General features: G+C 37.1%; 1 protein-coding gene across 2 annotated transcripts in view; it reads right to left on the bottom strand.

The window, feature by feature from the left end:
• The window catches only part of NEK10 (NIMA related kinase 10), a 259,175-nt gene that overhangs the window by 2,316 nt on the left and 239,690 nt on the right, over positions 1–17,169 (bottom strand). For both annotated transcript variants that reach the window (XM_012511285.2, XM_030812248.1), the window contains 3 exons: positions 13,995–14,103; positions 10,280–10,332; positions 10,145–10,200 (listed from right to left, as the gene is read on the bottom strand). In XM_012511285.2, the coding sequence (XP_012366739.2) occupies positions 10,145–10,200; positions 10,280–10,332; positions 13,995–14,103 (218 nt within the window). The remainder of the gene's footprint in view (positions 1–10,144; positions 10,201–10,279; positions 10,333–13,994; positions 14,104–17,169) is intronic.

Genomic DNA, 17,169 nt, shown 5'->3' with positions numbered 1-17,169 from the left:
ATTTGTGGTCTCACGAAAATCCGCTGTTCTGCAGCCACCGCTGCTGACACCCAGCCAAACAGGGTCTGGAGTGCACCTCTAGTAAACTCCAACAGACCTGCAGCTGAGGGTCCTGTCTGGTAGAAGGAAAACTAACAAACAGAAAGGACATCCACACCAAAAACCCATCTGTACATCACCATCATCAAAGACAAAAAGTAGATAAAACCACAAAGATGGGGAAAAAACAGACCAAAAAAACTGGAAACTCTAAAAAACAGAGCACCTCTCCTCCTCCAAAGGAACGCAGTTCCTCACCAGCAACGGAACAAAGCTGGATGGAGGATGACTTTGATGAGTTGAGAGAAGAAGGCTTCAGACGATCAAACTACTCTGAGCTACGAGAGGAAATTCAAAACAACAGCAAAGAAGTTAAAAACTTTGAAAAAAAATTAGAAGAATGGATAACTAGAATAACCAATGGAGAGAAGGGCTTCAAGGAGCCGATGGAGCTGAAAGCCAAGTTTTGAGAACTACGCGAAGATTGCAGAAGCCTCAGTAGCAGATGCGATCAACTGGAAGAAAGGGTATCGCTGATGGAAGATGAAATGAATGAAATGAAAAGAGAAGGGAAGTTTAGAGAAAAAAGGATAAAAAGAAATGAACAAAGCCTCCAAGAAATTTGGGACTATGTGAAAAGACCAAACCTACGTCTGATTGGTGTACCTGAAAATGATGGGGAGAATGGAACCAAGTTGGAAAACACTCTGCAAGATATTATCCAGGAGAACTTCCCCAATCTAGCAAGGCAGGCCAGCATTCAGATTCAGGAAATACAGAGAACGCCACAAAGATACTCCTCGAGAAGGGCAACTCCAAGACACATTATTGTCAGATTCACCAAAGTTGAAATGAAAGAAAAAATGTTAAGGGCAGCCAGAGAGAAAGGTCGGGTTACCCACAAAGGGAAGCCCATCAGACTAACAGCTGATCTCTCAGCAGAAACTCTACAAGCCAGAAGAGAGTGGGTGCCAATATTCAACATTCTTAAAGAAAAGAATTTTCAACCCAGAATCTCCTATCCTGCCAAACTAAGCTTCATAAGTGAAGGAGAAATAAAACACTTTACAGACAAGCAAACGCTGAGTGATTTTGTCACCACCAGGCCTGCCCTAAAAGAGCTCCTGAAGGAAGCACTAAACATGGAAAGGAACAACCGGTACCAGCCACTGCAAAAACATGCCAAATTGTAAAGACCATCGAGACTAGGAAGAAACTATGGCAACTAACGAGCAAAATAACCAACTAACATCATAATGACAGGATCAGATTCACACATAACAATATTAACGTTAAATGTAAATGGGCTAAATGCTCCAATCAAAAGACACAGACTGGCAAACTGGATAAGGAGTCAGGACCCATCAGTGTGCTGTATTCAGGAAACCCATCTCACGTGCAGAGACACACATAGACTCAAAATAAAGGGATGGAGGAAGATCTATCAAGCAACTGGAAAACAAAAAAAGGCAGGGGTTGCAATCCTAGTCTCTGATAAAATAGACTTTAAACCAACAAAGATCAAAAGAGACAAAGAAGGCCATTACATAATGGTAAAGGGATCAATTCATCAAGAAGAGCTAACTATCCTAAATATATATGCACCCAACACAGGAGCACCCAGATTCATAAAGCAAGTCCTGAGTGACCTACAAAGGGACTTAAACTCCCACACAATAATAATGGGAGATTTTAACACCCCACTGTCAGCATTAGACAGATCAACGAGACAGAAAGTTAACAAGGATATCCAGGAATTGAACTCAGCTCTACATAAAGTGGACCTAATAGACATCTACAGAACTCTCCACCCCAAGTCAACAGAATATACATTTTTTTCAGCACCACACCACACCTATTCCAAAATTGACCACATAGTTGGAAGTAAAGCTCTCCTCAGCAAATGTAAAAGAACAGAAATTATAACAAACTGCCTCTCAGACCACAGTGCAATCAAACTAGAACTCAGGATTAAGAAACTCACTCAAAACCGCTCTACTACATGGAAACTGAACAACCTGCTCCTGAATGACTATGGGGTACATAATGAAATGAAGGCAGAAATAAAGATGTTCTTTGAAACCAACGAGAACAAAGACACAACATACCAGAATCTCTGGGACACATTCAAAGCAGTGTGTAGAGGGAAATTTATAGCACTAAATGCCCACAAGAGAAAGCAGGAAAGATCCAAAATTGACTCCCTAACATCACAATTAAAAGAACTAGAAAAGCAAGAGCAAACACATTCAAAAGCTAGCAGAAGGCTAGAAATAACTAAAATCAGAGCAGAACTGAAGGAAATAGAGACACAAAAAACCCTTCAAAAAATTAATGAATCCAGGAGCTGGTTTTTTGAAAAGATCAACAAAATTGATGGACCGCTAGCAAGACTAATAAAGAAGAAAAGAGAGAAGAATCAAATAGATGCAATAAAAAACGAAAAAGGGGATATCACCACCGATCCCACAGAAATACAATCTACCATCAGAGAATACTACAAACACCTCTATGCAAATAAACTAGAAAATCTAGAAGAAATGGATAAATTCCTCAACAAATACACCCTCCCAAGACTAAACCAGGAAGAAGTTGAATCTCTGAATAGACCAATAACAGGTTCTGAAATTGTGGCAATAATCAATAGCTTACCAACCAAAAAGAGTCCAGGACCTGATGGATTCACAGCCGAATTCTACCAGAGGTACAAGGAGGAACTGGTACCATTCCTTCTGAAACTATTCCAATCGATAGAAAAAGAGGGAATCCTCCCTAACACATTTTATGAAGCCAGCATCGTCCTGATACCAAAACCTGGCAGAGACATAACCAAAAAAGAGAATTTCAGACCAATATCCTTGATGAACATTGATGCAAAAATCCTCAATAAAATACTGGCAAACCGAATCCAGCAGCACATCAAAAAGCTTATCCACCATGATCAAGTGGGCTTCATCCCTGGGATGCAAGGCTGGTTCAACATACGCAAATCAATAAATGTAATCCAACATATAAACAGAACCAAAGACAAAAACCACATGATTATCTCAATAGATGCAGAAAAGGCCTTTGACAAAATTCAACAACCCTTCATGCTAAAAACTCTCAATAAATTAGGTATTGATGGGACGTATCTCAAAATAATAAGAGCTATCTACGACAAACCCACAGCCAATATCATACTGAATGGGCAAAAACTGGAAGCATTCCCTCTGAAAACTGGCACAAGACAGGGATGCCCTCTCTCACCGCTCCTGTTCAACATAGTGCTGGAAGTTCTGGCCAGAGCAATCAGGCAGGAGAAGGAAATAAAAGGTATTCAATTAGGAAAAGAGGAAGTCAAATTGTCCCTGTTTGCAGATGACATGATTGTATATCTAGAAAACCCCATTGTCTCAGCCCAAAATCTCCTTAAGCTGATTAGCAACTTCAGCGAAGTCTCAGGATACAAAATTAATGTACAAAAATCACAAGCATTCTTGTACACCAATAACAGACAAACAGAGAGCCAAATCATGAGTGAACTCCCATTCACAATTGCTTCAAAGAGAATAAAATACCTAGGAATCCAACTTACAAGGGATGTGAAGGACCTCTTCAAGGAGAACTACAAACCACTGCTCAATGAAATAAAAGAGGATACAAACAAATGGAAGAACATTCCATGCTCATGGGTTGGAAGAATCAATATCGTGAAAATGGCCATACTGCCCAAGGTAATTTATAGATTCAATGCCATCCCCATCAAGCTACCAATGACTTTCTTCACAGAATTGGAAAAAACTACTTTAAAGTTCATATGGAACCAAAAAAGAGCCCGCATCGCCAAGTCAATCCTAAGCCAAAAGAACAAAGCTGGAGGCATCACGCTACCTGACTTTAAACTATACTACAAGGCTACAGTAACCAAAACAGCATGGTACTGGTACCACAACAGAGACATAGATCAATGGAACAGAACAGAGCCCTCAGAAATGATGCCGCATAGCTACAACTATCTGATCTTTGACAAACCTGACAAAAACAAGAAATGGGGAAAGGATTCCCTATTTAATAAATGGTGCTGGGAAAACTGGCTAGCCATATGTAGAAAGCTGAAACTGGATCCCTTCCTTACACCTTATACAAAAATTAATTCAAGATGGATTAAAGACTTATATGTTAGACCTAAAACCATTAAAATCCTACAAGAAAACCTAGGCAATACCATTCAGGACATAGGCGTGGGCAAGGACTTCATGTCTAAAACACCAAAAGCAATGGCAACAAAAGCCAAAATCGACAAATGGGACCTCATTAAACTAAAGAGCTTCTGCACAGCAAAAGAAACTATCATCAGAATGAACAGGCAACCTACAGAATGGGAGAAAATTTTTGCAACCTACTCATCTGACAAAGGGCTAATATCCAGAATCTATAACGAACTCAAACAAATTTACAAGAAAAAAACAAACAACCCCATCAAAAAGTGGGCAGAGGACATGAACAGACACTTCTCAAAAGAAGACATTTATGCAGCCAGAAAACACATGAAGAAATGCTCATCATCACTGGCCATCAGAGAAATGCAAATCAAAACCACAGTGAGATACCATCTCACACCAGTTAGAATGGCCATCATTAAAAAATCAGGAAACAACAGGTGCTGGAGAGGATGTGGAGAAATAGGAACACTTTTACACTGTTGGTGGGACTGTAAACTAGTTCAACCATTGTGGAAGTCAGTGTGGCGATTCCTCAGGGATCTTGAACTAGAAATACCATTTGACCCAGCCATCCCATTACTGGGTATATACCCAAAGGACTATAAATCATGCTGCTATAAAGACACATGCACACGTATGTTTATTGCGGCACTATTCACAATAGCAAAGAGTTGGAACCAACCCAAATGTCCAACAACGATAGACTGGATTAAGAAAATGTGGCACATATACACCATGGAATACTATGCAGCCATAAAAAATGATGAGTTCGTGTCCTTTGTAGGAACATGGATGAAACTGGAAAACATCATTCTCAGTAAACTATCGCAAGGACAAAAAACCAAACACCGCATGTTCTCACTCATAGGTGGGAATTGAACAATGAGAACTCATGGACACAGGAAGGGGAACATCACACTCCGGGGACTGTTGTGGGGTGGGGGGAGGGGGGAGGGACAGCATTAGGAGATACACCTAATGCTAAATGACGAGTTAATGGGTGCAGGAAATCAACATGACACATGGATACATATGTAACAAACCTGCACATTGTGCACATGTACCCTAAAACCCTAAAGTATAATAATAATAATAAAAAAAAAAAAAAAAAAAAAAGAGATTTTATATAAGAAAAAAAAAAAAAAAAAAAAAAGATTTCTGTCACAAATTAACATCAAAAGGTTTAATCTTCCAGGTTGCTAATACTCAAATTTAAAAGTAAAAGCTTATAAAAACTGGTATAAAATAACAGAATATTTAATAAAATGATAAGCTATTGTGACCATATATAGACAGGCATGATAAAAATATAATTTTCCAATGCTTTTATGAAATACTTTCCTAATTTGGTCATAATTCAAGGTAATGCTTGCATAGTATGTTTTGCTTTGAAATATTTTCATATTTATGAAACTGAAATTGTTTTCTCCTTTAACATAAAAGATATAAATTATAGTAACAGGTAAATATCATCCAGCCAATTTCATTGAAATTCTGTGAAAATATTCTGCCTAAATTCCATATACACACTAATCAAACAATTAAAAATCAAAGAAATCAAGTATGATGTCGTAGAATAGTTGTGTGGTACAAAAGGTATTTTAAATGATAATTTATCAAGGACCATTATTCAGGGTGACGTATTCGCATTTTTCTGGAAAGAGATATTTGCTTTCTGATAATATATACCTTTTGAATTCATAAAGTTTTGGTGGTAAAAATTAAAAAAAAAAAAAAAAAAAAAAAAAAAAAGAAAAACAAATACTCATTCAAAGTAGCTTGTACATTTGAATACTTGTGTAGGTTAAAATAACTATTTTACATGCTTATCAGTCAATTGGGGAAATAAAGCAATTCAAGTGGATTTAATGTAGATTTCTTGTTATCGTGTATATTGTTATTTCTCAACATATTTTGTTATTAAAAATAAAATATTAATGTAATACATAAGTATATTCATAAAGATTATACGCTCATTATCTGTTTATCCCTGACTCAAATGATTTTATCCTCACAAACAACAATGATAAAATTAAGGCATATTAAGTTGCACCCTTCTGGTAAGCGAGCTAAATGCTTAAGTATGTAAAATGTAATTTATCATACAACCACGCAAATGATCAAAAATAGAGCCTGCTTTGGGAACAGCTATGAGGCTGGCCAAGCCTTTTTGACCTTCTTTAACTTTCTTTACACAGCTTTCTTCTTTCCAACTCGGTCCTAGCTCCCTTTTTCCCAGAAGCCCAGAAATGAGAAATACCCCACCTTGGTCAGAGGTCCTTGCTGCTCTTTCGGTTCCTGTTACCATTTTCTTTTTCTACTGCAGCATTTTATGCCTGAGACATTCTTCCTAACTGTCCAAGCAGTCTCCTCATGATTTAAACAGTTCCAGAAATCTTTCTCAAAGATAGATAATGGCTTTATCCTGAGACTTTCAGTCTGAAAATGGCACCTCTCTATTCTCTTCCTTAACTAAATATAAAACCTATAATTTAAGCCAAAAATGTACCTTATCTTGAATTAATCCTTTAGTGAGTGGCTGGCTAGATTATGTGTGTACTATTCAAACTGACAGTCTTGAATTGTAAACTTGAATAACACAGGAATTACGTATGTAACTTTCTCAGCATGGTGCTTAATTCATTTAAGACAAATTTTGCAATTATGATGATGACAATGATGACCATGCCAATGAGAACAACAGGGATCTGGGTAGACCCTGGTGAAGGAGTGAAAACAGTGTTCCCCATTTCCAACCACATAGCTAAAACAGCTTTCCTCAATTGTGTTCCATGTAAAGAGTGAGGAAAACACTGAGGTCAACAAACAAGGTCAACAGATTTCTTTCCTATAGTACATCTCAGAGTCTTTAATATGGTAATAGGTGTCAATATTCTCCAAAAATAAAAAATTGTACATTCTGAGTTTCATAAATATATGTGGCCATGAAACTTTATTTTTCAGAGACTATCTATTGACATCTTTGATAATATTGCCCATTCTATGAAACCTACTGGGGAAAAATGCAGTCTACTAATTCTAAATACTGATTCTAAATACCTCTACATATGCTGTGACATTTAGCACCCTCCATCCTTTGACTGTGGAAAAAAGCATGACAGTACCAGCTAATCTGATTTGTACTTGGAGTTATGTGTTATTTGCAGTTTGTGGATTATTAGGTGCTTCTAATTTAAGCCTGACTTATTTCTTGGGAATTATTTTGGAACACTAGTAAACAAACAGTGGCTTTAGGCACACACAAGGGTTATTTTTACAAGCAAATTCTGGACAGTTTTACTCCCAAGATATGTTCTATCATTGCTATTAGAAGCCAAAAGGGGGTCGGGTGTAGTGGCTCATGCCTGTAATCCCAGCACTTTGGGAGGCCGAGACAGGTGGATCACCTGAGGTCAGGAGTTCAAGACCAGCCTGGACAACATGAAGAAACCCCGTTTCTACTAAAAATACAAAAATTAGCCAGGTGTGGTGGCAGGCGCCTGTAATCCCAGTTACTCGGGAGGCTGAGGCAGAAGAATTGCTTGAACCCAGGAGGTGGAGTTTGTAGTGAGCTGAGATTGCACCATTGCACTCCAGCCTGGCCTGAGCAACACAGCAAGATTCCATCTCAAAAAAAAAAAAAAAAAAAGAAGCCAAAAAGGGATTACCATGGATATATGGATTTTTAAATGTGATTCATTTTAATCTGGAGCCCTTTAAGGAAATTTAATGCAATACCCAACTTATATTGCTTAAACTTGACTGTTTCATCATACCTTCATAATAGATTCACAATTACAAATACAACTGAATAATTTTTTGCCTTTGTTATAAGGCATCTTATTATCTGTTTATCATAATAAGAAAATTTGCAGTATCTTTCAATAAAGCCATATGTTTTTGGAACTAGATCTGTTTAAAACCTAATGAAAGTAGAATTGAAAAAGAATAATGATAAATTCCAAAATAAGACAAATATTTTTTAATAAAGGGAAAATAAAAGTTCTTGTAAGAGCTTCCTTAAGTTCCTTGCACACTTAGTTTTCCTTAATGTTTTCCTTAAATGTTTCTGCAAAAAATATGAAGACATTCCTTGCCCATGATCCCAAGTCTCTGAGAAAATGCAGATAAAATAACAAGAGTGATCTTTGCCCCAGTACAAGCCAAGGGCACTTGAAATAATAAGGCTCAGAGTTAAAAACAGAAACATTCATACTATCCATGAAAGGCTGGATATACTCAGACCTTGAATAGAAAATGAAAATTCAAAAATCTCTCCAGGGATGGTGGGAGGAGAATAGTTGTGGAGATGGTAACTTCTATTAACGATATATCTTTAGAAAATAAGAATTACTCATCGTTCTTCTGCTGTTATAAATCATAACAGATCTAAATTTATAAAGGTAGTATTTTGAAACTCTGTTATCCAGTCAAAAGAGCTAGTTGAATAATTTTACTTGTGATTCATAAGAAAAACTCCTTGAAATGGGAGAAGAAGAAGAAAAAGGAGAAGAAACACTGGAGACTGAACTAACCTTAAAAAAATATATAATTTCTATATAATGACCTTAACAGAATGTTCTTGAGCCCCTTTCTCTTCCTGTTGTTACTAGTCATCTTTGGTGAAGACTTCTGGAATAATTTAAATGGTGGTCACAAAATAGTTTCAATAATTGAAAAGGAAGGCAGTCCCTCCAGGCATAAAAGACCACTTTGAGAGAATAGACTCCAAAGAACTATGCCTCCTAAAACAACTGTGGCCCATGTAGAGTTTGTGTGTGTGTGTGTGTGTGTGCGTGGATACTTGCAATCAATTTGATGACTCAGCTATGAGTAGGCTCCTTAGGTAAGTCAAGAGACAACTCTTGTGTAGCAGACACTGTAAACGCCCATACCCCTATCTATTCCACTTCAAAGCATGCTGGCGGATTTCTACCTGCCAATACATAAAGAAATTCATAAAGAAATACCTGCATTTCTTTTCCTGAGGATTCCTATGACCCCTGGAGTCTTCTTTGTTCATATTTACAAAAGGCCAGAAAAAAACAGGGAATTAACACTTCCTAGGGAAAGGCCTTAAACAATGACTGATGGAGATTGGAGGATAAACACCTCAGCTCTCTCACTCTTCATGTGGGATGGCCCTGGTACATGTTCTATACCACCTCTTAGATTTCCCCAGTGGGATCAGGCTCCAATCAACTACAGTGCTAATTTGCTTGATTATAAAACCTTTCTTGAATAACTTCTTAGTAAACTAATTGTACTCAAATTGTTGTGCCAACACTATTTCCAAAACTAAAATTATAAAAATTGATGTGGTTGATAAAATAGCGTATATTCTTAGAACAACAATAATAGCTATATTGGAAGATAACATACAGCTCCAGTAAATGGAGGTTTTTTATTTAGGGTAAACAAATGGCAACATACAATAGCAAAGTCTCTTCTCCACAAATATATCTCAAATTCACAAGAAATGATTCTTTGTTCAGTTGCACTTTGTCCCTAGCCTTCCATGCAAATAGTGGGTAGATTTAAGTGATAGGAGTGAGTTTTCAGCTCTTCTAGAATGAGACAAACAAATATTTGATTTTTAAAAAACCGATCTAGAAATGCTTTTCCACTTACTTATGTTTATTATTTTTTATTGGAATAAATTTCTACTAAGCAATCACCCTTTTTGTTTCAACTGAGAATACAGCAACTGTGTCCGCACAAAAGATGGGCACATATATTCTACTTATAGATGTATCTAGCCTAAGCAAAGATATTTTACAAAAGTATTTAAAATAAAATTTGAAAAAAAAACCCTCTGGAATAAAGGATAGAGAAATTAGATCTAACATCTGATGACCTCAATTCATCTTTCACAATTGAAAGTAAACTCTAGCTGTTACCTGTTAGACGTAAAATTGTAATAGCCACTTTCCTCAAGGACTTCTTCAATCACAATCTAAAATTTTAAAAATCAGGTTAGTATTGAATTAAAAGCAACAAAATAAAATCATTCAGAGACACTGCAAAAACCTCACCTGCATCTGTTCATACGTTATTCCTTCCTCCAATTCAAAGCTGGTTGGTAAACCTAAAAAAGATAAACTATGGAAAGTCTGACATTTGGTTTCACATTTTCTTAGTTATTTTTACTGGCAATTATGACTTCAACCATAGGGCAAACAGGTCAATTTCTTAATGATAAAGATGGAACGAGCAAATTCCAAAGCATCTGCCTTGGCTTTGAATATTCAAATGTTTTGTTTTTCTTTCTTTAATAACTGACTTCCTTGGGCATGGCCATCACAAAATGACATATGAAGATTAAGGGGCATTGCTCATAGTGTCCAATTAAGTTAGAGGTGTGTGTGTGTGTATGTGTTAAGGGCAAGTGAGGGGTGATTCCAAATGCAAATTACCTGATGGTTGTTTTCTGATTAAGAAACTCTCCCTAATCCACAGGCTAAGAAGAATAAATATACGTTAGGAAGAAAATTGATTCTTACAGAGAGGCAGATATAGGTAAAGAGACCAAAGATCTCACCCTTTCATATAGCTGCCTAGAGGGAAAAAAATATATTTATTGCCAGAAGACTTTTAAAATGTTTATTTTTACTATTATTATTATTACTATTATCATCATCATCTTGTAGAGATAGGGTCTCACTATGTTACCCAGGTTGGTCTTGAATTCCTGAGCTCAAGTCATCCTCTTGCCTACAGCCTTCCAACGTCTGTATATTATAAGCATGTGCCACCATGGCTGGCCAGACTTTTTTTTTTTACATTTAACTTAATTTTAAGTTCCAGGATACATGTGCAGGATGTGCAGGTTTGTAATATAGGTAAATGTGTGACATGATGGTTTGCTGCACCTGTCAACTCATTAGCTAGGTATTAAGCCCAGCATGCATTAGCTATTTATCCTGATGCTCTCCCTCCCCTCACACACTCCACCACCCCGACAGGCCCCAGTGTGTGTTGTTCCCCTCTCTGTGTCCATGTGTTCTCATTGTTCAGCTCCCACTTATAAATGAGGACATTTGGTGTTTGGTTTTCTGTTCCTGTGTTAGTTTGCTGAGGATAATGGCTTCTAGCTCCATCCATGTCCCTGCAAAGGACATGATCTCATTCCTCTTTATAGCTGCATGGTATTCCATGGTATATGTGTACCACAGTCTATCATTGATGGGCATTTGGGTTGATTCCATGTCTTTACTATTGTGAATAGTACTGCAATGAACATACGTGTGCATGTATCTTTATAAGGGAATGATTTATTTTTCTTTGGGTATATACCCAGTAATGGGATTGCTGGGTCAAATAGTATTTCTGGTTCGAGGTCTTTGAGGAATAGCCACACTGTCTTCCATAATGGTTGAACTAATTTACATTCCTAGCAACAGTGTAAAAGCATTCCTATTTCTCCACAGCCTTGCCAACATCTGTTGTTTCTTGACATTTAAATAATTGCCATTCTGACTGGCACAAGATGGTTTCTCATTGTGGTTTTGATTTGCATTTCTCTAATTATCACTGATGTTGAGCTTTTTATCATATGTTTGTTGGCCGCATAAATGTCTTCATTTGAGTAGTGTCTGTTCATGTCCTTTGCCTACTTTTTAATGGGGTTGCTTTTTTCTTGTAAATTTGTTTAAGTTCCTTGCAGATTCTGGATATTAGACCTTTGTCAGATAGATAGATTGCAAAAATTTTCTCTCTTTCTGTAGGTTGTCTGTAAACTCTGAAGATAGTTTCTTTTGCTGTGCAGAAGCTCTTTAATTAGGTCCCATTTGTGAATTTTTGCTTTTGTTATAATTGCTTTTGGCATTTTCGTCATGAAATCTTTGCCCATGCCTATGTCCTGAATGTATTGTCTAGACTTTCTTCTAGGGTTTTTATAATTTTGGATTTTACATTTAAGTCTTTAATCCATCTTCAATTAATTTTTGTATAAGGTGTAAGGAAGGGGCCCAGTTTCAATTTTCTACATGTGGCTAGCCATTTCTCCCAGGACCATTTATTAAATAAGGAATCCTTTCCCCATTGCTTGTTTTTGTCAGGTTTGTCAAAGATCAGATGGTTCCAGATGTATGGTCCTATTTCTGAGTTCTCTATTCTGTTCCATTGGTCTATGTGTCTGTTTTTGTAGCAGTCCATGCTGTTTTGGTTACTAAAGCCTTGTAGTATAGTTTGAAGTCAGGTAACATGATGCCTCCAGCTTTGTCCTTTTTGCTTGGGATTCTCTTGCTGGACAGACTTCATGATGGTTGATCAGAATTTGGTATACCAGCACCTTAACCCACTCTGATGCCACCCAAAGCCGTGTTGACCAGCTTTCACTCAAAGCAATCAACACTGACATGTAGAGGCCTAGGCCACTTCTCTGCCAATTCAAATAGAGAAGAGAGAATGGGTTTAGGGTCAAGAAGAGACATGAAAATGTGAGTACTGGTAGCTCATTTTTAAAGGCATTCCCCAGAGTACTGGCAGCTCATTTTTAAAGGCATTCCCCACAGTACTGGCAGGCTCTGCTGTTTTTGCTTTTGCCCAGCTGGCTGTGACATGGGCCAAGCCTAGTCAGCTCTGGGGTGGGGCATCCAGCTGCCCTGGGAGGAGTTTGTCAACTCGCCCTCAGGTTTTTGAGAGACTTTTATCAAAGTTCTTCATTTCATCAGAGTTTCTATGATGAGGAGAAGTTTGGCCTGCAGATAAACTTCCCTGTCTTGGAAATGCTTTTAAAAGCAAATGACTTTAAACAACATTTTATCTTGGACTTCTCAGGGATTATTTTAAATAAAATTCTGCATGCATAGGGGTTAGCTTTATCCCAGAAGACCAAAGGAAAGTTTGTCAATTAATTCATGAAATAATTCGTTCAGTCAACAACAAAAGCACAACAAAAGTGAGCATTTTTTCCAAGCTAAAGAGATGGCAAGTCTTCATTTAACTGTAAAATCTTCACTTCTATCCACTCCTCCAAGTGACATAGCTACAGTTTATAATGATTCAAAAATTATTTAAGAGTACTGAAACCTAAGAGTAGCTTGAAAGCTTCCTCTCAGAATTCAGATACGACAAGAAGAGTTCAATTATGCTGAGCCCCCACTAATAGACAGGCACTTTTTATTTTTACTCTCATCCTCACCATAACCTTAAGATGCAAGTATTTATCCCCACTTTACAGGCAAGGAAACCGGGGTTCAGAGAGGTTAAATAATTGTCCATAGTCAGCTACTAAATGGTTTAGCCAAGATTTGAATCTAGGCACCCAGGTTTCCAGAATCTGTGCTTTTAAATCCCTATGCTATACTGCCTCCCTATGTGAATTTTATGTAAAAGAGAAAAAAATTCAAGTGTCTAATGTGTATTCTTCAGGTGAGTTTCAAGGTTTCTCTATTTTGAATATTTAAACTCTTTATTTCTGCTCCTTATCTCCCCATATGCTTTAGGAAATTTGATTTCCCATCATCAGATAAACAAAAAGAAATAAAAGGAAATACAAGTCACCCACACAGATTCTACTGTTTGTTTATGATATTAATAAATGATCAAGGAAGCTGCCACAATTGGGTAAGATACATTTCAGGGAATTTCTAGATTCCTACCATATGTGCCTTCCAGCTTTTGCCATAAATAATCAAAATAAGCTCTATTTAAAAAAAAATTGGAGATAATCTTTTAGAAATAGCTGTTGATCCAAACAATATATTTCTTTGTGAAAGCCGGGTTACCCACGTTGATCACTATTACCTGTAGGGTCATTTGGGGACATGCTGTTTCCACTGGATGAATGATGTAATAAATGGTAATCTGCTGTGAAAAAGTTGGGCTCAATCGGTTCTGGAGATCCCTGAGATAACTGAAATACAAAAAGCAAAATCACTTCTTAGTTTACACTCAGAAGGAAATGGCAGGAGACCTCTGTGTGGGGTTTTTCATTTCCGTATGTCTCTGCACAGAAAATTTAGTGTTCTGTGGTTTTCAATCCCTTGTAAATTGATAAAGAAATAATCTTCTTTCCAAAAGAACTTATAAATTGGATGCAGCAAAATTACAGTGAAAGCAAGTTAGACAATTCTCTGGTCATATGAAAAAATATACTTTATGGCCTTATGAGAGCAAAAGAAAAATGAATATAAAAATACTGGCATGAAGCTGGGACATCAAGATGTTATTTTTATCAGGCATGGGAGGAATAAACTCCAATTATTCAACAGAACAATATGTTTAGCCTAAATCACTATTTTTTTCCTGTATCTGCTTTGAATAATTCCTTTTTGTTAGACCAAGACAAGTAAGTTTCTTTTTGTTTCTTTTTTTTTTTTTTCTGCGACAGTGTCTCACCCTTGTTGCCCAGGCCGCAGGGCAGTGGCACAATCTTGGCTCACTGCAGCTTCCACCTCCATGCTCAGGTGATTCTCCTGCCTCAGCCTCCTGAGTAGCTGGGATTATAGGCACCTGCCACCATGCCCAGCTAATTTTTGCATTTTTTTTTTTTTTTAGTAGGGATGAGATTTCACCATGTTGGCCAGGCTGGTCTCAAACTCCTGACCTCAGGTGATCCACTCACCTCGGCCTCCCATAGTGCTGGTATTACAGACGTAAGCCACCGCACCTGGCCAAATAAGTTTTTTAATACATTTTTCTAAATTACTATTAATTAATTTTAATCTCCTATTATTAATTCCCAGCACTCTGAAGGAAAGAGTAATTTGCCAAATGACAGTATTTATTAAAGTTTCAATCATTTAATGCCTTTCTCTAAAGCTGAATTTTTAAAGTAGAATTTTAGACCATAAATGTTTTTCAACCTCCTTTCACCTTTAATTCCAATTATCACTTGGGCTGGCCAAGTTTTAGTGCCTAAGTTACTTTTAAAATATAAATTCATAATAACAAATCAGAAAAAATGGCATAATTGGTACTATGCAATAGTAGTTAGCTTGTATTCATATACTTTATGAGTTAAAATACATCATTGTTCAATCACTTGAGAAAACTATTTGGCAATATACACTACAATTTAATAACAGATGCCTACCCTATGACCCAGCAATCTCACTCTTAAGGATTTATATGAGAGAAATAAGTGCATATGTCCCATCAAAAGATATGTATAAGAATATTCATCACACCTTTTTTTCATAATAACTAAAATCTGGAAAAATCCCAATTGTCCATGGAGAAAAGAATGGATAGATACATATCATGGTGTGTTCATACAATGGAATTCTGCAAAGCAATAAAAAATAACAAACTATGGATACTCATAGCAACATGGTTGAGTGTTGGACAAAAGAAGCCAGAAACAAAATACATAGTGTATGACTTCATTCTTATAAATTTTCATCATCAGTGATATGGTTTGGCTGTGTCCTCACCCAAATCTCATCTTGAATTGTAACTCCCACAATTCCCATGTGTCATGGGAGGACCTGGTGAGAGGTAATTGAAACATGGGTGTGGGTCTTTCCTGTGCTGTTCTCGTGATAGTGAAAAACTCTCACAAGATCTGATAGCCTTAAAAACTGGAGTTTGCCTACACAAGCTCTCTCTCTTTTTGCCTGCTGCCATCCGTGTCAGATGTGACTTGCCTTCTGCCATGATTGTCAGGCTTCCCCAGCCACGTGGAAATGTAAGCCCAATTAAACCTCTTTCTTTTGTAAATTTCCCAGTCTTGGGTATGTATTTATCAGCAGCATGAAAATAGACTAATACAATCAGACAAAACTAACCAAGGGTAACAGAAATCAGGTAATGATTACACTGTGGCAGGAGATGTAATGTGGCTGGGAAGAGGCACAAAGGGGGCTTCTGCAGAGCTAGAAATATTCTATATATTGATGTGGGTGGTGGTCGTATGGGTGAAAATGTGTTCATAAAACTTCATGAGGCTGTATATGTACCTCATTGTACTCACTATGCATTTATACCTTAAAATATTTTATATTAGCAATTTAAAATTAACTTTTTCTATCAATGTACTTTGGACATTGTAAATACAAATCATTTATGGGTTTCCTAGTCTCCATGTTGACAAACACCTACTACCCTCTAAGGAAAAAAATATATGATTATATCCATTTTTATCAGTGATAACCGATAACTGAGGTAATTGGGTCATGGGGGTGGTTTCCCCCATGCTGTTCTCATGATAGTGTGTGAGATCTCACGAGATCTGATGGTTTTATAAGTGTCTGGCATTTCCCCTGCTTGCACTCATTCTCTCCTGCTGTCCAGTGAAGAAGTGCCTTCCACCATGATTGTAAGTTTCCTGAGGCCTCCCGAGCCATGTGGAACTGTGAGTCAATTAAGACTTTTTGCTTTATAAATTACCCAGTCTCGGGTATTCCTTCATGCAGCCTGAGAATGGACTAATATATAACCCATCTGTAATATGACAAGATTGTAAGATTATAAATACTGTAATACGGGAGGCCCTGATAGTCACACACTTAATAACTTTCTCATCTGTGCTGTAGGGTATCATGGAGGTAGCCCTGAGCATTCTGTATGTCTCATATCCCAGCTTGTAGGTGGCTACAACTAAGCTTTTTAATGTCTTGTGATGCTGAAAGTGATTTCCTGGTATTACCTTTCAAATGACTTCAGATGGAATTTTTCATATGGTTTAGCATAGGAGTAATTGGCTGCCTGAAATATCATCCTAATTATAAAAAGCTTACTTAATTTAATTATTAAGTTTATACCTTGGAATTCTAAAGATTTCAAAGGCAGAAAGATATTTAAAGCCTCAAAAAAAATTATGTGAATTGTGACTTGGAGAGGTCAAGATTGCCGTTTTAAGATGACAAGGACAAGTGCTTTTCGTTGATCTCAAACCCTGAAGAGAGGAGTTTTCGAGATTTCCAGTGCTTATGTCACATTGGTAGCCTCACTGAGCTTAAGAACTGGAAATTCTTAG

The sequence above is a fragment of the Nomascus leucogenys genome, chromosome 4 (genome assembly GCF_006542625.1).
Source record: "Nomascus leucogenys isolate Asia chromosome 4, Asia_NLE_v1, whole genome shotgun sequence".
In the NCBI taxonomy this organism is placed as follows: Eukaryota; Metazoa; Chordata; class Mammalia; order Primates; family Hylobatidae; genus Nomascus; species Nomascus leucogenys.
Note: the sequence above shows the minus strand (reverse complement) of the source record. Positions and strands in the feature narration are given on the sequence as shown.